We start from the raw sequence: 21,328 nt of genomic DNA, 5'->3' as shown, positions 1-21,328 counted from the left end.
GCCATCTCTATGCGGATGACACACAACTCTACTACTCCTTTCCACCTAATTCCAAGGAGGCTTCTCGGGTGCTGGACGAGTGCCTGGCCGCTGTGTCGATCTGGATGAGGAAGAACAAGCTGAAGATCAATCCCGACAAGACAGAGGTCCTCCTGGTCGATCGTAAACCGGATCGGGGTATAGGGTGGCAACCTGTGTTGGACGGGGTTACACTCCCCCTGAAGCCACAGGTCCGCAGTTTGGGTGTCCTCTTGGATTCTTCGCTTACACTTGAGGCTCAGGTGTCGGCGGTATCCGGGAGGGCCTTTGCACAACTGAGACTTGTGCGCCAGCTGCGACCGTACCTTGTGAAGGCGGATCTGGCCGGGGTGGTCCACGCCTTGGTCACCTCTAGAATGGATTACTGCAATGCGCTCTACGTGGGGCTGCCCTTGAAGACGGCTCGGAAACTACAATTGGTCCAGCGGGCAGCAGCCAGGATGCTAACTGGAGCTCATTATCAAGAGAGGTCAACCCTCTTGTTCAAGGAGCTCCACTGGCTGCCATTTATTTTCCGAGCCCAATTCAAGGTGCAGGTGCTCACCTACAAAGCCCTAAACGGTTTGGGACCACCCTACCTGCGTGACCGCATTTCCATCTACGAACCCACACGCTCGCTCCGGTCATCTGGGGAGGCCCTGCTCGTTATCCCACCTACGTCGCAAGCGCGCTTGGTGGGGACGCGGGACAGGGCCTTCTCTGTGGCGGCCCCCCGACTCTGGAATGCCCTTCCAAAAGAGCTTCGTCAGGCCCCTACTCTGGCAGTTTTCAGAAGGAACCTAAAAACCTGGCTGTTCCGATGTGCCTTCGCAGATTAGGAATCCCCATCCCAAGTCCTAGATGCACTTTAGCACAACTAACATTGCTGCACACCACACTTTAATCCTACGTTCCTCCTGCCATCTCAGCACTTTTAACCCTGTACCCCATTGCGCTGGCCGAACCAGTTTTAATAGTGTCTTGATGTATTGTCATTGTGGTTATTTTGCTTAATTATTGATTTGCTTTGTTTATCGCTGTGTTATGTTTTCTATTGTATTGTGTTTTGTGGCTTCGGCCCGTGTAAGCCGCATCGAGTCCTTTGGGAGATGCTAGCGGGGTACAAATAAAGTTAATAATAATAATAATAATAATAATAATTTGGGCCTCCAACTCCCAGAAGCCCTAACGAGCTTGTTCAATTGTCAGGAATTCTGGGGGTTGAAGGCCCAAACAGCTGGAGGGCCACAGTTTGAGGATGCCTGATTTAGATTAATTAGATTGTTCTTACACCAGGCACATCATTATCCGAAATCCATCAGAGTGGAATTCCAATAGATCTGAAATTACTGTGATCTGAAAGGAAATGTTTGCCCCCCAGTTTGCTGAGGATTTCTTCCAGAACATGCTTCTCAAGAGATCTCTCCTGTTGTTCTTCACATCTCTCCCAACTTAAATAGTAACTTGAGATTTCTGTATAAGAACTTTAGAAACCATTGGGTAAACATTTTTGTGACTTTCATCATCAAACGTACTTGGAAGCTAGGAGCCATTAACATGCAATTTTATAGGTCTGATAGGCCATTTCCCTACAGTAGAGTTCTCCTACATCTTTGTACTCGTCTGGGTTATGGTCCTTACAAGGTTCTTATGATTGATGTCATTGTTCACACAATTTGCTAGATACATACAGTGTATGCGGGTTTTTGGCTCCTGAAGTACTGGAAATGATGGCTGGAGAAAAATTGAAAGGGAGGGATTTATGACTTTCAGTTCCAAACTGCAGCATTCCCTGGTACTCTCTCCAAATGCTTTGGAATACAATTCCCATTATTCCAAGCCATCATGTGAAAATAAATTATGGGGGTTGGAGTCAAAGGCTGGAAGTAAGACTAAATTCTTACTAACTCTGGTTAGTAGTTACATTAGTTACTGAGATGTATATTAGTAAAAAATAGATTCTGAATTAATTCTATTTACAGCTAATTTTTATCATGATTATGCTATCAGAGAGTTCAATTTAAAATAAACATCCATATTTGTTTCTCAAGTTAATTACATGGTTGTTTTCTGTGTTTTCTAAAAAGGGCAGGGTTCTTTTGTTTTTCTGCATAATCATACTATGCTGAGATAATAGAACCACATACATGTTGATAGGTTTGACACTAAAGATAAAAGATTTTAATGTGAGAATCAATATTTTATAGATGGTGTACAAGTCTTTCTGATCAAGAAGTGTTGTATTTAGAGAACACACTGATAACTAAGTACAATTTATCAGTCTGAGGTTACTTTAATGCCTGTGAAAGCTTAGCGCCTGCTCACTTTTATTATTATTGGGAGAGAGCACCTCTACTCTCATCAACTGTTAAAATTCCACACTGTGAAAGATAAGAACACGGTGGCAGGATGTGCCTTTATGCTCTTATATTCTGTTACATGAAGAAGGAAAGCATAAATCAGCAAAAGGGTTTGATTTTGGAAGCAGCCTTCCAATGTTGCTAGAGGTGGTGGTGGGGAAATCACCTTGAAGTGATGATGGGCATGGACTAACAGTGGACTTTGGTTTGACCGTATTCAATATATTGACTATATAGTAATTAGTTGTAGGGAAGAAGATCCAAATCTCAAAAGTGCAAAATGGTCAGTGCATCCAAGTTGAAGGCAGGTCATAATGTGCTAGATATATCTTAAGCAACAAAATAGAACTGAGGGAATGGTGGGAAAAGATTATGTGATTAGCTCCTTAGAGTCATGATAAGTTGGAAATGACCTGAAGACATACAACAACAAATCGAAGTTACAGAACCTCTTTGCTGGCAAGGGACTTACAGTCAAGATATTTGCCTTCCCTGTGCATTCTATGTACCCTACTAGATGTTCACAAATGCATTTTGATAGTGTGATAAGCTCAGAAAAAGAACAAGTTCTTCTCCCAATAACTAGAAAGTTTGATATGACAATGCTGAGCCTACAATACAATTTCAGATATTGTACATTTACAGGCACCTTAAAAGGACCCAAACATTTAGAGCAGCCTTTGTCTATGTACTAGAAATCTAATCAAATGTATAACATTTTCCAGCAGGAATCCTTTTGTGTTATAAAGGAGGAAGTATCCTTTCATGAAGACAAGTATGAGTTTTTGAAAAGCCTTAGGAAAAGTATAAAAATTTACTGATCCTGGAACAGTTATATTGCAATTAACCATTATTACTTGCAATATAACTGTCTTTAAGTCAATAAAATCCTGCCGTCCCCTTCATGTACATTTATTTCTAAAAATCAACATGTCACACAGAAGCTGTTGATGCTACACTTAGCAGCTGTTACAATACCACTGTTGATATTTGGGATAGCTAAAGTAAACACTGTACTCTTTATCAACAGAAAGAGAAGTGCTGTATATGGAAGTATACTTGCAGAACAGAGTGAAAATGAAATAATGGAATAAGTATCCAAATAAAATTTCACAGAGGTATATTTGGTGTGTAAATGCATAAGTACCACTTACTCTGTTTCAAAAATAAAACTGTAATCATCTACACAAGAGAGCAAAAAGATAAAGGCATTGAAAAGACTTTAAAAAATCTACTTCATTTCTCTGTGCAAAAGTGTGGTTTATGAGACCTAGCTAGGGAGGATTTGAGACTATAGGAAACTCACTGTGAATGTAATAATGGTAGAAGTTATTATCACTCGTCCAGATATTCATATACAAGAAAATAAATATATTAGTTTTGCTTTGTAACCTCCTATTAGCAGCTTTGTATTAGTTTGAAATAACATTCCAGGTTATTCTTGCTATGGCTTTCATTTTTTAAACTGAAGAGTCCAGGCTATAAGCCTGATGAACCATCAGATGAAGAAAAACAAGTGATACAATCCAAATACAATAGAGAAAATAAAGCCTTCAGAGAGAACACCATGGTTGTTTATGTTCTTGTTTGTGAATCAGTTCAAGTTTTATAATGAAGGTTGCTATTTATAACATTTAGAAGATGACAACGAAGATGTTTGCTTTTAAGGGAAAAATCCTTATAATAATAATATAAATAAATAAAAATAAAATATTAAAAGAAATTTACTCCATGGGGCCTGTGAGAACCAGACTACACCCTTTGAGTCTAGTTTATACTTACATGTTTATACATACATATTTTTTTCAAAAGACCAGTGAAGTCCAATTGATACCACGATGAAAGGACATGTTATCCCGTATTTGCCATTACGTGTTTCAGTTCTGAATGGCTGTATGAGTTTCTTTTGTTATCTCACAAACTTTGTGGTGTTCAGATAAGCAAGGCAGTGCCTGGTTGAACTCTATAAGCTTTCATTTTTACAGTTGTCTCCTTCTCCTTTATGTTTTTCAAAAAACTCCTCATCCTCCTGTGTTTCTTCGTCGTCCTCTTCCTCATCTCCAAATGTTTGTTCTTGCATGTTTGCAAAGGTAAGTGACTTTGCAGCAACCTGTGCTGCTATACCAGATGCAAAATTGAAATCTGTTGATATATGAAGATCAGCCAGCCGTTGTTTGATGGAGGACTGTAACACATCTCTGTCAGTTAGCTGCAACACGTTCATTTTGTCCACATCTGTCAGCTCAGATTCGTCACCTTCTCCATTGCATTGGTAACATGTCCTTTTTTCTGGTGAGTTACCATTAGCAGCTACGTCATTTTTATTATTCACACAAGACCCATCAGATAGGTATTCCGTCCTACTTTTCTCTTTGTCAGAGGCTTCTAGCTTTTGGTTATACACAGTCTCCTCCAAGTTTTGGATACAATGCTGTTTCTCTGACTCTGAATTCAGAGACAACTCCGAAGTATTTATGGGTTCCCCTGATTTTGCAATAGGCAGGTGCTTCACTGCAGCTTAAGAGTAAAATGAACAATTGATTATTCCAAATAGTCTATAATATCATAGGACAACTTTGGTTTAAAGTTAATTTACCTGAACAGACAACTATATTTTAAAGGAAATGTAATTCTTGAATAAACACTGTACTGGAAACTAGAGATAGTAAGTAACAACTACTGTCCTATGTATATGTATGTATCCCCAAAATGTGAATGATTTACATAAAATACTTGGGATGTGTTATTATTAAAATTTAAGCAGGATGCAGCTGATAAAATACTAGAAAAATCTAATGACCAGAACATATTGTTTGTTACTGCGTATGCCTGTTTTGGATTGTGATCTGATAATCCCTTGCTTGCTACTTTGTGCTGTGTTTGAGTGCCTGAATCAAGAGTGTTTGTCTTTAAAAAACAATCTTGAAGCACTGAGGCTTTTCACGGTAACAAAGTCCTTTTTTGACCAGCCCCCAAGAACTGGAGTATCAGAGAAAGTACCATCAGCATGAAGAGATAATGCCACCATCATATATGTAGAGCACAGAAAAGAATTTTAGGAAGAAGAAATACAAAGACATGCTGAAGCCATTCAGAACTGAGCAACACTAGTATGATGCTTTCAGACAAATAAGAGCCAACCTACAATAACTGTTATTGATGGCTTCAGCTTGTTATGCTGATTCTTCTTTAACTTTCCAAGCTCTGAAATATTTCCACCTTTTATGTTATACGCTGATCAATTATTATTCTTAATATTTGCAATAAAAGGGGGGGAGAACAGTGGGTACACATTTGGGTTGTACCCATTGCCATTGTGCCTAGTTATACAATCCTTAAAAGCCTTGTCTTCCTATAATACAGTCATGTACTGTTTGCATCAATGTAGTATACTAATTTAGAACTTAAGAGCTCTAAGGTAGTTTGGTAACTGTGTTTTAACTGTTCTAAATTAATATTTATAAGAGGATTGTTTTATAATCCGTGTGTGTGTATGTAACAGTGGTCCATACAGTCATGCCAGCCATGACTTTGGAGGTGTCTACGGACAACGCCAGCTCTTCAGTTCAGAAATTGATATGAGCACCAACCCACAGAGTTGGACATGACTGGACTTAATGTCAGGGGAAAACCTTTACCTTTTATGTGTGTAAATAGACAGATAGATAGATATTGTTTTAACAGGCAGCGTAAGCTGCTTTAGGAGACAAAAGCTAATAAATGAAAAATCATATCTGCAATCAAAATACAGCTGCATAAATGTTTTTTCTGGAATTAAAAATAATAAACAATACTTACCATGATCACTAAATAGAAGTTGCTTCCACTTTTGCCTTTCTGCCTCAGAAGCTTTAAATCCTAACACAGATTTTAGTTCTTGCAGCACTCTCTTCGATTCCTCTCTTTCACGTTTTTGTCTCTCTCTGTCTTCCAAGGAAAAGTAGTAAAAGTCATCCCCTTTATACTCGCTGTCTATATCTGTATCATCAACATAGGCTTCAAGTTCCTGAGAAGGAAAAAATCAACAAACATCTTTTTTTTAAGTGCATATTTTTCAAATCCTATAAGACACAGATACTTAGAAATGTCATTTATTCAAACTAGAAAATCTGGATTCCAGTAAATTTAAAAGACCAAAGGGATACAGGAGTGGTTGCCATTTTAAATAGCCTCCAAGGTTACATGCCTTCTTTAGTAAATTTTGGCACAGGTTTACATCCAAGGTGACTAAAATGCCCAATATTCATTTTCCTTCTTAACTAGTCTTGATCACACAGATTAAAGACTTCTTTAAACATATATATTGCAGCATAATACAAATGTTCTCCAATTAGCACAAGTCTACAGTGAGACCATTCATTCATGTTTGTCTTCGTAACAATGACTAACAGTGATGGTTTATTTTTGACAGTAAAAATGTTGCATTACATAAAAGTAGCAAATACCAAAATGCAATTAATAACCATTTTTATCATCTTAATTGAAGTATTTTAACAACCACTTCTGGGTTAGCTATTATATAAGTAGTATTTTGTGAAGTATGAGCAGCAGAAGCTGGCATTACTGCAACAAGAGGAATATCAGAAATATGTCAGTTATGACCACATCCATTCTTTACATTAAGGATGTATGCAATTAATAATGGGCTGAATCCAAAAAATGTCCTTGCCCTGGAGGAAATGTGCTCAGCTACTAGACCAGGGGTCCACAAACTTTTTAAACAGAGGGCCAGGTCACAGTCCCTCAAACTGTTGGAGGGCCAGTTTATAATTTGAAGAAAACGAATGAATTCATATGCACACTGCACATATTTTATTTGTACTGAAAGAAATCACTTAAAAAACAATACAATACTTAAAATTAAGAACAATTTTACCAAATATAAACTTATTAGTATTTCAATGGGAAGTGTGGGCCTGCTTTTGGCCGATGAGAAAGGGTTGTTGTTGTGTGCTTTCAAGATATTTCAGACTTAGACTGACCTTGAGCGAGGGCCGGGTAAATGACCTTGGAGGGCCGCATCCGGCCCCCGGGCCTTAGTTTGAGGACCCCTGTACTAGACTGTTGTGCAATAAAGGTTGAATTTATTCCAAATATTATGTCCCCACTTGCATAAGAGGGAACAAAACCAGAAGTAGCATTTTGTAAGTTCTTATGGATGGATGGGAATTTCTCAAGAGTGAAATACTCAAGGCGCAATTGCAAACCGTGCCAACAAAGAGAAAAAATAGGACAAGTGCAAAGAAGCCAGAATGGATGTCCAAAGAACTTCTAACTGTGCTAAGACACAAAAGAGACATGCACAAGAAGTGGAAAAAGGGAGAAATCACCAAAGAAGAATTCAAACAAATAGCCAACACCTGTAGGGAAAAGGTCCGCAAAGCTAAAGCAAAAAACGAGCTCAGACTTGCCAGGGACATTAAAAACAATAAAAAGGGCTTCTATTCTTATGTCAGTAGAAAAAGGAAAAACAAGGAGGCGATAGGACCTCTTCGAGGAGAAGATGGGGCAATGCTGACAGGGGACAGGGAAAAGGCAGAACTACTTAATGCCTTCTTTGCCTTGGTCTTCTCACAAAAAGAGAGTCTTCAACCTCAGCAAGATGGAGTGGATGAGGGATTGGAGGACATCCAACCCCAAATTGGGAAAGAAGTCGTCCAGGAATACCTGGCCGCTCTTAATGAGTTCAAGTCCCCAGGGCCAGATCAACTACACCCAAGAGTACTGAAGGAACTAGCGGAAGTCATTTCGGAATCATTGGCAACCATCTTTGAGAGTTCTTGGAGAACGGGAGAAGTTCCAGCAGATTGGAGGAGGGCCAATGTGGTCCCAATCTTCAAGAAGGGAAAAAAGGACGACCCAAACAACTACCGTCCGGTCAGCCTCACGTCGATACCGGGCAAGATTCTGGAAAAGATTGTTAAGGAAGCGGTCTGCAAACACTTCGAAACAAATGCAGTCATCGCTAATAGTCAACATGGATTTATCAAAAACAAGTCATGCCAGACTAATCTGATCTCTTTCTTCGATAGAGCTACAAGCTGGGTAGATGCGGGGAATGCCGTGGATGTAGCGTACCTGGATTTCAGTAAGGCCTTCGACAAGGTCCCTTCAGTACTCTTGGGTGTAGTTGATCTGGCCCTGGGGACTTGAACTCATTAAGAGCGGCCAGGTATTCCTGGACGACTACTTTCCCAATTTGGGGTTGGATGTCCTCCAATCCCTCATCCACTCCATCTTGCTGAGGTTGAAGACTCTCTTTTTGTGAGAAGACCGAGGCAAAGAAGGCATTACGTTGAGGTGGATCTGTAATTGGTTAAGTGGACGAACACAGAGAGTGCTCACTAATGCTTCCTCTTCATCTTGGAAAGAAGTGACGAGCGGAGTGCCGCAGGGTTCCGTCCTGGGCCCGGTCCTGTTCAACATCTTTATTAATGACTTAGATGAAGGGCTAGAAGGCATGATCATCAAGTTTGCAGATGACACCAAATTGGGAGGGATAGCCAATAGTCCAGAAGACAGGAGCAGAATTCAAAACGATCTTGACAGATTAGAGAGATGGGCCAAAACTAACAAAATGAAGTTCAACAGTGACAAATGCAAGATACTCCACTTTGGCAGAAAAAATGAAATGCAAAGATACAGAATGGGGGACGCCTGGCTCGAGAGCAGTACGTGTGAAAAAGATCTTGGAGTCCTCGTGGACAACAAGTTAAACATGAGCCAACAATGTGATGTGGCAGCAAAAAAAGCCAATGGGATTTTGGCCTGCATCAATAGGAGCATAGTGTCTACATCTAAGGAAGTAATGCTACCCCTCTATTCTGCTTTGGTTAGACCACATCTGGAATACTGTGTCCAATTCTGGGCACCACAATTCAAGAGAGATATTGACAAGCTGGAATGTGTCCAGAGGAGGGCGACTAAAATGATCAAGGGTCTGGAGAACAAGCCCTATGAGGAGCGGCTTAGGGAACTGGACATGTTTAGCCTGAAGAAGAGAAGGCTGAGAGGAGATATGATAGCCATGTATAAATATGTGAGAGGAAGCCACAGGGAGGAGGGAGCAAGCTTGTTTTCTGTTTCCTTGGAGACTAGGACGCGGAACAATGGCTTCAAACTACAAGAGAGGAGATTCCATCTGAACATTAGGAAGAACTTCCTGACTGTGAGAGCCGTTCAGCAGTGGAACTCTCTGCCCCGGAGTGTGGTGGAGGCTCCTTCTTTGGAAGCTTTTAAGCAGAGGCTGGATGGCCATTTGTCAGGGGTGATTTGAATGCAATATTCCTGCTTCTTGGCAGGGGGTTGGACTGGATGGCCCATGAGGTCTCTTCCAACTCTTTGATTCTATGATTCTATGATTATGCAAGAATTCACAAGCAAAGCTTGTTGCTCTTTTCCATCACAGCATGGTTCTTTAGACCTAATCTAACACTCGTAACTATGACAGATACCAATTAATGTGATGGCTGTTGATTTTAGGAAAGAAAATCCCACCCTCTAAAGCTAAAAGGTATTTAACAGTTTCCGAAAGTTAAACTTGTAAAACTTTAAATTGCGTTTTCTTGTTTCTGATCCCTACATTTCTAATTTCCGGAATCTTTGGGGATTTACAATATTTGTGCTACTACTTTGGCACAAAATTATTAAGAGCTGGAATTTGCAGAATGTATGTGTATAGCTATGCAAACACATATTGGATCTTATACAAACAAGCCTTCTGGGTCAGCTGTGGACCACAAATAACATAACATGGAACTTATTCAAACATCATATAAATATGTAATCCTTCCTGCCTGAAAGTCAAAAGTTACAGAAATGACAGCAGGAATTGTGGTCGGACTGCTACCAAAAAAATTAAAAAAGGATGGTAAGAGAAAAACATTAATAAGCTGATATTGGAAAAGTTAAAAAGAGTTATTTGTTAAAATACCAGTATATACTTGATTATAAGCCGAGGCACCAATTTTACCACAGAAAACTGGGAAAATATATTGACTCGAGTATAATCCGAGAGTGGGAAATGCAGCAGCTACTGGTAAATTTCAAAATAAAAGTAGATACCAATAAAATTACATTAATTGAGTAGGTTAAAAGTTTTTGAATATTTACATAAAACTGTAATTTAAGACTGTCCAACTAAATGTGCTTACGTATCCTTTTAATAATAATGAGAGTAAAATAATGGAAACGTACTAATAATAAGGTAAAATAATAAATGTAATAACAACAATAGAGAAAAATAATAAATGTAATAACAGAGTAAAATAATAAATGTATTAACAATGATAATAGAGTAAAATAATGTAAATGTAGTAATAATAATAATGAGTAAAATAATATATATAATAAAAATAATAACAGTAAAATAATAAATAACTTTGACTCGAATATAAGCTGAGGACGACTTTTTCAGCCTAAAAATGGGCTGAAAAATTCAACTTATATTCAAGTATATACAGTATATATTGTGTATATTCATCAATTGAAGTATCTTTCTTGAGTTCAAAAAATACTTTGCTGAAGTGAAGAAACAAGTCTGAGGACATATTTTATACTGTTTTCAAAAATGCATAGAATATGCCAACATCAAAATGAATGTTTGCATTATTTTTAAATAATCTAATAATTTAGGTCTTTCTATATTTATGATGATCCAGCTCTGGAAATGAGCAGCAATTCAATTTTATACATGTCTGTTTAAAAGAAATTCTCATTGCAATATATGCGACTTCTTCCAGTTTAGCACCTAAAGGACTACAGTCAAAGTTATGTAGACTATAGCAGGGAGTGCCACTATTTGGTACAATACAAGCCTACAGCCTAATACAATCCATCTAAAACACAGACATGCGCCTTTCACCTTAAGAACAGACAAGCATCCCGAGCTCTGAGGATTACCTGGGAAGGAATCCCACTGGAGCATTGCAGCGCACCCAAATACCTGGGAGTCACTTTGGACCGTGCTCTGACCTACAAGAAGCACTGCCTGAACATCAAACAAAAAGTGGGCGCTAGAAACAACATCATATGAAAGCTGACTGGCACAACCTGGGGATCACAACCAGACACAGTGAAGACATCTGCCCTTGCGCTATGCTACTCTGCTGCTGAGTATGCATGCCCAGTGTGGAACACATCTCATCACACTAAAACAGTGTATGTGGCTCTTAATGAGACATGCCGCATTATCACGGGGTGTCTGCGCCCCACACCACTGGAGAAATTATACTGCTTAGCCGGTATTGCACCACCTGACATCCGCCGGGAAGTAGCAGCCAATAGTGAAAGGACCAAGGCAGAGACATCTCCAGCTCATCCCCTGTTTGGGTATCAGCCAGCACGTCAACGACTTAAATCAAGACATAGTTTTCTTAGATCTACAGAGACACTCGCTGGAACACCCCAGCAAGTGAGAGTCCAAAAGTGGCAGGCCCAAACCCAGCACCTCAATTCATGGGTGATACCAGATGAGAGACTCCCCCCTGGGCACTCAGAAGACTGGGCGACTTGGAAGGCGCTGAACAGATTGTGCTCTGGCACCACGAGATGCAGAGCCAATCTTAAGAAATGGGGCTACAGGGTGGAATCCTCGGCATGCGAGTGCGGAGAAGAACAAACCACTGACCACCTGCTGCAATGCACCCTGAGCCCTGCCACATGCACGATGGAGGACCTTCTTGCGGCAACCCCAGAGGCACTCCAAGTGGCCAGATACTGGTCAAAGGACATTTAACCAAATACCAAATTTACAAAATCTGTGTGGTTTTTTTTTCTTTCTTTTTTTTTCTTTTTCTTTTTAATCTCTGTGTTTGTTTTGCTCTGTTAGAATTGTAATACAATGGTTGCTGATGACACGATAAATAAATAAGCCTACAGATAACTGCTAATTGTATTAGAAATGACTTTTCAGTAGAATAAGTATTGTATATAAAACTCATATCTGCACACAGATAGCAAAAAAAGAAAAAAGAAAAGAATTTCTTTATACAAAATATAAAATCTATTTTCATGTTACTGCCCTATAAAACCTTTACCTGTTCTTCAGGGATTGGATCTTTATCCTCTATGTGTAGAGTTGGCTGTTGCAAGGGTATTGTGCAGTGCTTGTTCTCACATGATGGTTCAGGTTTTTCTAATGGTAGGAAGATAAATAGCAGTGAAAGTGGGAGTCATTGTAACATAAAAATGGGGGTCTTAATTAATGAACATAACAAAAATTCATCACTACCTCTTGTCCTTTTTTTTTTGTTTTTGTTTTTTAAAATGCTCTGAATTAGGACATGCTGATTAGGACAGTTCAGTTCCTTCCGGAATAGATTATAACACAGCTGCAAACAGCAAATGTCTGCATAGGGTCAGGATGCAGAACAATCTACCAACTACTATTTAACAGTATCATACCATGCTGAACAACTCCATGAAGCCAGGAATGTTCTCATATACAGTGGGCCCTTGGTATCCACTGAAGTTTGGTTTTATGACCCCCCCCCCCCCCCACTGTAGATACCAGAGCACCTACATGATATTTTACAGATGGTCTCTACAACTTTATATTCCTTTCTTAATTATTACACTGTAAGAATTAGGAAGACAATATACCTGTTCTATCTGGGTTTCTTCGAACCATTCTGTCCACCTGAGAAATGGCCTCCTCCCAACAGCTGTTGCTAGCTTGCATGTGAGGCTGGATGAGTTGCAGTTTTTTTTCTACAATCTGATAGGCTTCTGTGGTTATTTCTTGACTTTCTTTGGAACTAATAAATTTTTCAAGCTCATCTTCAAGAATTATTACTCTGAACAAAAAAAGAAGAAAAAAACAAAAACAATCCTCAAACATTGTCTTATTACTTGGTTAAATGTTTTCTAAATGTCTTTGATGCCTCTCCCCCTCTGGTTTGAACCTGATGCTTTTTGTCCTAAGTTGGTTAAAATGGAAAAAAGTGCTCCTTTTGATTTGTCTTAAAATATCTGACAAGATCTGGGTGCATTGGTAAGATCCAAACCTGGACCAGTTCTAGCTCCTGGTTGTTTTTATTAAGGATAATAGCTGCGGGAACTGAGGGAGCTTTAGCAAAACCACATAGTAGATCTACCTCTTCCATGCAGCTATGATTGTTGCTACTTTGCATGCCTTCTCCTTTTACCTCCAATCCACAAAGCCTTTTAAGAGTGAGAAGGTAGAAAATGCAGGGCTTGCTCTATATTGTCCTTGCTCCTATCTACTATTTTGTCCTAGTGAAAGAGGTAGAGAAATGTTGAGGAAGAGCCTTGGTAGCATGGTTTGGAATCTCTAGGTTTAGCAACATGCCATGTAATACCAGCCCTGACATGGAAATGTGTTAATTAGCGTACTAATAGATGCATTAACTAGACAAAACACAAAGAACAAAGCAGCTGCTTAGATCTGAAAGAGGAGAGCAAAGGAACCAGTACAAAACACCAAAATAAGACAAAATCCTTTGGCTTAAAAATAGTTTTTGTATTTGGACGAAAATCTAGCTCTCAGTATTGAGAACTGATACATAGCTGGATTTGTAAATTCAGCTAACAGTATAATTATGGACCGTGAGCATTGTTGAGTTTATTAAAGTCTTCAGAGTCAGGGTTTGATGACTCTGAATCCGAGGAGTGGGGTGAGCTCCCGCCTGTCAGATCTAGCTTCCCATGCAGGGACATGAGAGAAAGCCTCCCACAGGATGCTAAAATATCCAGGCGCCCCTGGGCAACGTCCTTGCAGATGGCCAATTTTCTCTCACCAGAAGCAACTTGCAGTTTCTCAAGTCACTCCTGAAAAGAAAAAAAAACTAACTTGTTTGAATTAATTTTATTGTATGCCACCCTGAAATCTTTGAATATAGGGACAGGATTTCAATATTTTTATCAACGAAATTAATAAATTCTAGCCAATGTTTCCAAATGTTCATTCTATACAATGGAACAAGAAATTTACTTAAGATGGTATGGGACCATTTTGTTGTTCAGAACAAGAAATGTTTATAATTTTGTCCATATAACTGTATTGTGCTTAACTATTATTTTGGGAACTAGTAGGATAAACATTTAAACTACAAACAAATCTTGGTGAAATTACTTTCAGAAAAGTACTCATCATCAAGGTGAAAATATTTCTTTGCCATCAAGCATTTATAACCTAATAACAACTGGGCATTTAAATGCTTGTGTAACATTTTAATACATTTTAATATTTCAATATTTTATGGTTTAAACAATATAAATGGTTTTTAAAATCTCTATCTATATGACATTTTAATGTCTTTGTGATTTTTTTAATTAACATTATTTTATATTCAGTGTGAGCAAGCATGAGTCCCTATAATACAGAGTGAGGTAGCATAACTTCCTTTTTTCAAATGCATGCCATTCAGTCGGTTGAAGACGTAGTGGAGCGCTAGTGGTCTCGTTCGAGAGGCGGAATATAAAGTTTTGTCCTGACACAGTTCAGTCGCCATCATGCGTTGGAACAGCTTTTGCTGTTGAGGCCTACTTTTCGAACGGATTTGGAGTGGCCGGCCCGCTCTCTAGATTTGGTCCCTTGTGATTTTTTTCTATGGGGTTTTTTGAAATCCCGTGTTTATGTGAACCATCCAAGAACCCTACAAGATTTGAAGACAAACATCCAGGAAAAAATTGCCAACATAACGCCTGCTATGCTGGCAAGAGTCATGACAATCGCCAGAAATCGGTTTACTCAGCATATGGAGAATGGGGGACGTCACCTACCTAATTTGATCTTCAAAACTACGTAAAACAAAACTTTAGGTATGCGCCTACATTATAAAAAAAAATCTGATTCATACAATGGGTTTTATTAAGTTTTGAAAAAAGGAAGTTATGCTGCCTCACCCTGTAGGAGAAAATTGAATAAAAATAAAGTAAATCAATTAATTAATTAAAACTTGTACAAGGAGTTTTGGGTAAACCATAATACAGTATGACTAATAGTTATATTCTAAAACAGGCTTGAGATAATGCCATACATTCAAAATAAAATAAGTCTTCCTCGTGGAAAGGAATTACTGTAATAATGAATGCTGTAGAATGGGGATAAAAGGCAAGGTGAAAGCCATAGGTGCATTCCCCATACCTCTGCTATTCTTAGAGAACTGCTGTTAACTGAAGATAGATGGAAACAATGGTCCAACTCAGCATGTCATCTTTTCATATATTCAGTAATAACCAACTTTTTTAAGGCTATAGTCTGACAAACATTTGCCTGAGAGAAAGTCTCTTTAAATGAAAGTGGACTTATTTCTCAGTATTTATATAAAGGACTGTTGGAATTCACCAGAAAAAGGAAGTAGGAATAGATAGGGGATTTATTATTGTTTTGGCTTTCAACCGTGTCTTTGATGAAAAGTGAAGTACATCATTCATGATGAACATCCTCTTTAGAGGCAAACATTGACATATTTTAAGTATTTTCAGTAAATAATAAAATTAAATACACATTAACGGGTGAGTAGCCAATAAAACTTATTGTAGCTAAATGTTTTTCATGAAATAACACTATTAAAATGGATAGGTTTTAGTCACACAAAACTCTTTTGAATTGCGGTTCTTTGCTTTCATACACCATATGTTTTATCTGCAATGGCAACACAGCTATTTCCATATATCTCAGGGATTTTTATACAATACCATATATTATATACAGCTCATACAGAAGTAGAAAAATCATTTTATCCCCTTTTTTGGAATAAGAAAGACATAATTTGGCTAAATAAGTTCTAGGCTAACAAGGATAGTAACTTACATGAGCATATTTCCCTCAAAATCTATCAATTTTTTTTGGTTGTAATATTATATTTCCAAATTTGTTCTTTTCAAAATTTCAACTATACTGAGAAAGTCTCTCTCAGAGAGGAACTTACTCATTCAGTAAGGCCTTTAGATGGAGTTGCAAACTACGCACTGCTGTTTGGAGATGGTTTAGCTCTCTTGATTTCTGTTGAGTTTTGACTGATCTTTCCAGACTGGATTGGTGATGTGTTTCAAAATACCGATAGAACTCATAGCTTCGTTTAAGTTCTTCTAAGCAAGCAGCATGAGCATGAGGGAGGCCTTGAGTCACATCAGAAAAGACAGAAAGAGGCAAACGTTCTGCCGTAATCAGAGTCTTGACAGATGCATTGGAAGGCGAAAGCAGAAGAACAAGCCGCCTGAAGAACTCAGAACTTTGCCCAACCCAAAGCTGAAATAGAACCTTGAAAAGACAGAAAAATCACAACCTTCCTTATTGCAACAAAAGCATTCTGTTTTCATTTCCCCTGCTTGCCCATAAAAAGTATTTCAAAAACAGGACCAAGAACAATGTGATCTAAACTAGATCATCTCAGATGATTGATGAGCCAGAAGGGAAATGTTTTAAATCATCTAAATGAAACTCTAGCAATATATTTAACTTAATGGCCCTGATCATATATTGCAGTGGGAACACAACCAGCCCCTGTCCTGACTCACAAATAGTAAGCAAAGGTCATTGGGAACCTCTGGAGAATTTAATGGTCCAGTGACCATTAAAAGATATATCTAGGCTTAATTTGACACTGCAACTATTTATGTCACCAGGAGGATTCCAGCCAAGTATCTTTTTCAAATATTAGGTCTTGGGGACACCTAATTATTTCAGCAATTTATTAACAGCTGTAATTCAGTCTCTGTTACTCCCATTAAACTGTTTATTATAATGCAAAATACATAAAGATGGCAGTAAGTTCTCACATGGTTTGAATTATTTCAAGACTTTGTACAAAAAGATGGGAGGAAACTATATTTTGTTATTGCATAAATTTATACCACAAATTAAAAATGGTTTCTAAGTTCACAGTTATACAAGCACCATAGCACCAACGGTCAATATGTACAAATATGTTTGTGGAAAACACAAAAATATTACAACAATTTAAAATATTACAGAAATATACCTGAGCTCTGAACTCTCTCCCCTTAAAATAATGTAATTCAGTATAATCTAAACTACAAACTAGCTGTAGCTGCAAAAGAAGTAGGTCAACAAAATCAACCTGAAGTGTGGATTTACCTTTAGTGCAGGCAGACTGAAGCCATCTGTAAAATTATGTGCTGCTTCTTCTGACACTTGTTCTTCACTTAGTCCCAGGCCCAATTCTTTAAAAGGCACAACACAGATGTAATTTGTCACATTGTCACTCTCAGAATTCAATGGGTAAGTTTAGTTTTGGGTTAAGGCAATTCAAGAAGCTTTTTGTATTACATGTTACAGTCAAAGATATGTCCCTAAAACATGCAAAATGGAGATATATATATATATATATATATATATATGACAGCCCCTGGTCACGAAGTGGGTTAAACTGCTGAGCTGCTGAATTTGCTGATTGAAAGGTCGATGGTTCAAATCTGGGAAGTGGGATGAGCTCCCACTGTTAACCCCAGCTTCTGCCAACCTAGCAGTTCAAAAACATGCAAATATGAGTAGATCAATAGGTACTGCTTTGGCAGGAAGGTAACGGCACTCCATGCAGTCATGCTGGCCACATGACCTAGAGGCATCTATGGACAACGTCGGCTCTTCAGCTTAGAAATGGAAATGAGCGCCACCTCCCATAGTCGGACTTCTTTTCTACTGCCTTAATATTGCTTACCATTATTGTCTTTTCCAACGGGCCATGTTATTTCATGATGCATCCCATAACTTGCTCCCATATTACAATGGCAAAATTAAAGCCATATAAAATATCACAACCATATAAGTCATGGTTAGAATAGATGTAAAATGGCTAGGGGATGCACAAAAGACTGACAGTAGTTTGCCCTGCAATCCTACACATGCTAATTTGCCTGCAAATCCCAACAGATTTAAGGGGGTTATCCCAATTTAAGAATCTAATTTTACGACTACTAACAAAGCCCTAAGACTTCTAGAAGACAGTAAGAGTCTGCCCAGGAAACACTGATAGGACTGGATGGAATGTTCTCTGACAAGAATAACTGACGAGGAAAAGAGCAAAATGCATAAGAGACTGAAAGGCACTCAGGGTGGAGGGATAGCTGCAGGACTCATAGTTCCAAAAGGATATTTTTTCAGCATATATAAGGTGGCAAGTCTTGAGGCTCTGAAATTGGCTCTTACGGATCGGTACACAGCTTTCCGGAGACCCATGAGATGCTGACAAGGATGTTGTCCAGCTTTATTAAATGGGCAAGCAGCACTGACCCTGTCAAGCAAACTTGAAAAGTAAAATGTGATACAACTGTACAGATGTCCTAAAGAATTATAAAAACACAATATAAAACAATAATATTGTCATTTTCCTCATAGAATACATCAGTATACATATCTTAATATTAATGGTGAATTTTAGAATTCTGTAAGTTATTGATGCTGCAAAAAAGCCCATCACTGTGAGTAGTAAAGTCCAATGCACAAGCTTAACTTCAAGCTCCCACTACATAAAAGAGAAAAACATGCAAAATATTTCACATAAATATTTGTTGTTGTTCATTCGTTCAGTCGTCTCCGACTCTTCGTGACCTCATGGACCAGCCCACGCCAGAGCTCCCTGTCGGCCGTTACCACCCCCAGCTCCCTCAAGGTCAGTCCAGTCACTTCAAAGATGCCATCCATCCATCTTGGCCTTGGTCGGCCCCTCTTCCTTTTGCCTTCCACTTTCCCCAGCATAATTGTCTTCTCTAGGCTTTCCTGTCTCCTCATGATGTGGCCAAAGTACTTCAACTTTGTCTCTAGTATTTTTCCCTCCAGTGAGCAGTCGGGCTTTATTTCCTGGAGGATGGACTGGTTGGATCTTCTCGCAGTCCAAGGCACTCTCACATAAATATATGAACAAATAAATGGCATGACACCTAAAGTTACATTTGTGTGCGTGCGCATGTGTGTGTGTATATATATATATATGCTGTTTCTCTTAAGATAGATTATTCTTCACAGTCTTATAAAATTTGCACACATGAGTCTTTGGCCTCTCCAATTTCAAAAGACTGGCAGACCCAGGAGTGCTAAGTGTCATAAACCACACAAGTATTGTGATCTTCTATATATTATGCGCTGTAGGAATAACAGCTAGTCCATCATAGTTGCTTTTGGCATATGATCACTGAAAATATGAGCAATTAAAACATATATTAGATTTCTAAATAAGCATGCATTTGGGAGCATAATCCAATGGTATTCTAAAACAGTCGAAGGAAAACACATCTTAGTCTCAGACAGGAAGGAGACCAAAGTCTACTACAAAGTTTCTCTCCCTCTCATTTCTTTGCTCTGTATTATCTGTGGCTTGCCTCCACCTCCATTTTTATTGAAAAACAGAGAACAAATGTTCAACAACAACATTATAATGATTATGATAATAATAATTTCTTCAACTAAATAAAGGGTATATGAGCCAAATTAAAAGAACTATTTTACCCATCTTTTTTCAGCAAACTTTTTTCTGACAGCTTGTTTGCTTATTTATTTGTTTCAAGATGGTAATGTAGTCAAAACATTTATAGCAAAACATAATTTTGTTGACCTTATATTCACTTAGCACTGCAGCAAAAAGCCCTTTCTTGAGCTATTGTTCATTAAAGGGAAAAAATAGAAGCAAATAGTTAAGTGACCTCATGGCTTGGATCCATAACTACAAGTGAAGTTTTTTGTTTATTTATCAAGTAACACAGTCATAGTCTGAGCAGAACCAGATTGGCATTTTAATTAAAAGGCAGGGATATATCTTAGTGTTGGGTTTTTTTTAAACTAGAATAAAAAAATTCCAAAATCTTTCTGAACTAATAGAAAGAGTCTGATTCTTGGCAGTATAAACATTTTATGGCAGTTTTAACTGTGGTGGTCAATAAGCTTGCATGATTTTCACCCTGATATGATAGACTATTCTCCAAGACCTAGCACAGCTCCAAGCACTTCAACGTACTCGTTTTGCTACACTCATTCACAGTACTGAGTCTTCCCAGCTTTACTCAGGGAACACTTGCGTGTGAGGCACTAGACACCTGCCAGAACACAATAGGTTCTGAAGGAGCTGGAAAAAGTGTCCTTTGCTCAAGCTATCACATAACTGGATCCTGCTCATTGACCTAGTTTTCAACTGGAGAGCTAAACAAACCTACCCACAAGGCTCAGTTATGAAAATTAAGGACCTCGTTTTGCTTAAGGGCTTGTGCAGACTGCAGTTAAACACTAAATAAGCTCTTTTTGACTTGTTATTTTAACTATAGGATTAACCATTCTTAAGTACATGTTACTTCATCAAGAACAGACTTGGCCTGCTTTACAACATGCCTAAACATAAAAAGGTTGTTTTTGTCAGTGAAGCTAAATTTAAGTTTATTATCCATGGTTAGGAAATTTTCTCTCTTTAAGATGAGTTTCATTTTTGAATGTCATTGCTTTCAGTTGCAAATCATATTGTTGAGCTAGTACTAAAAGCATATGCTCTATAAGATCAAAACATTGTATATACATATATAAGTTTAAGAAACTTGAACTGTGGTTGTTTTCTGGTTTATTTGCCTTTTCCATTTTATTAACATACTAATTTGGAAGCAAATGTTTTATAGATAAAAGCAATGTTTGACCACAACAGAAAATAAGCACAAGTATTTTGATTTTGCAGATTGCTACTAATCATTTATATAATCTATTATCGAAGTAGATAAATGGGAACTATTGATCTCTTTGTCACTCTTCTTTACTTTTATCAGATACGACCAACACAAATAAAACAAGTAGCAATAAAATAGGTTTACACTCTTTGTAATGTCCTTTACTGACATGCTCTGAGTTGCTAAAAATTGTGTCAAAGGTCAAAACAGCCACCAACAACAATAACAAAAGAAAACAGACTTTTTCGCTATTTCCATTATGTGCGTTTGTGTACAAATATTCAACAGATGAAAATGATTTTTTTTAAAAAAATCCAAATGTC

General features: G+C 38.2%; 1 protein-coding gene across 2 annotated transcripts in view; it reads right to left on the bottom strand.

The window, feature by feature from the left end:
• Nucleotides 1–3,934: 3,934 nt before the first annotated feature.
• The window catches only part of VEZT (vezatin, adherens junctions transmembrane protein), a 36,028-nt gene continuing 18,634 nt past the window's right edge, over nucleotides 3,935–21,328 (bottom strand). The window contains exons 6-12 of one of the 2 annotated variants that reach the window (XM_060777298.2): nucleotides 18,461–18,610; nucleotides 17,443–17,590; nucleotides 16,274–16,605; nucleotides 12,981–13,174; nucleotides 12,416–12,513; nucleotides 6,177–6,384; nucleotides 3,935–4,895 (exon numbers count right to left, since the gene is read on the bottom strand). In XM_060777298.2, coding sequence (XP_060633281.2) covers nucleotides 4,342–4,895; nucleotides 6,177–6,384; nucleotides 12,416–12,513; nucleotides 12,981–13,174; nucleotides 16,274–16,605; nucleotides 17,443–17,590; nucleotides 18,461–18,610 — 1,684 coding nt within the window. In that variant the 3' untranslated portion in view covers nucleotides 3,935–4,341. The remainder of the gene's footprint in view (nucleotides 4,896–6,176; nucleotides 6,385–12,415; nucleotides 12,514–12,980; nucleotides 13,175–16,273; nucleotides 16,606–17,442; nucleotides 17,591–18,460; nucleotides 18,611–21,328) is intronic. The other variant, XM_060777299.2, reaches the window with a different exon arrangement.

Source organism: Anolis sagrei, chromosome 5 (assembly GCF_037176765.1).
Source record: "Anolis sagrei isolate rAnoSag1 chromosome 5, rAnoSag1.mat, whole genome shotgun sequence".
Lineage (NCBI taxonomy): Eukaryota > Metazoa > Chordata > Lepidosauria > Squamata > Dactyloidae > Anolis > Anolis sagrei.
The sequence above is the reverse complement of the archived record's forward strand: the minus strand, read 5'-3'. Positions and strand labels throughout refer to the sequence as shown.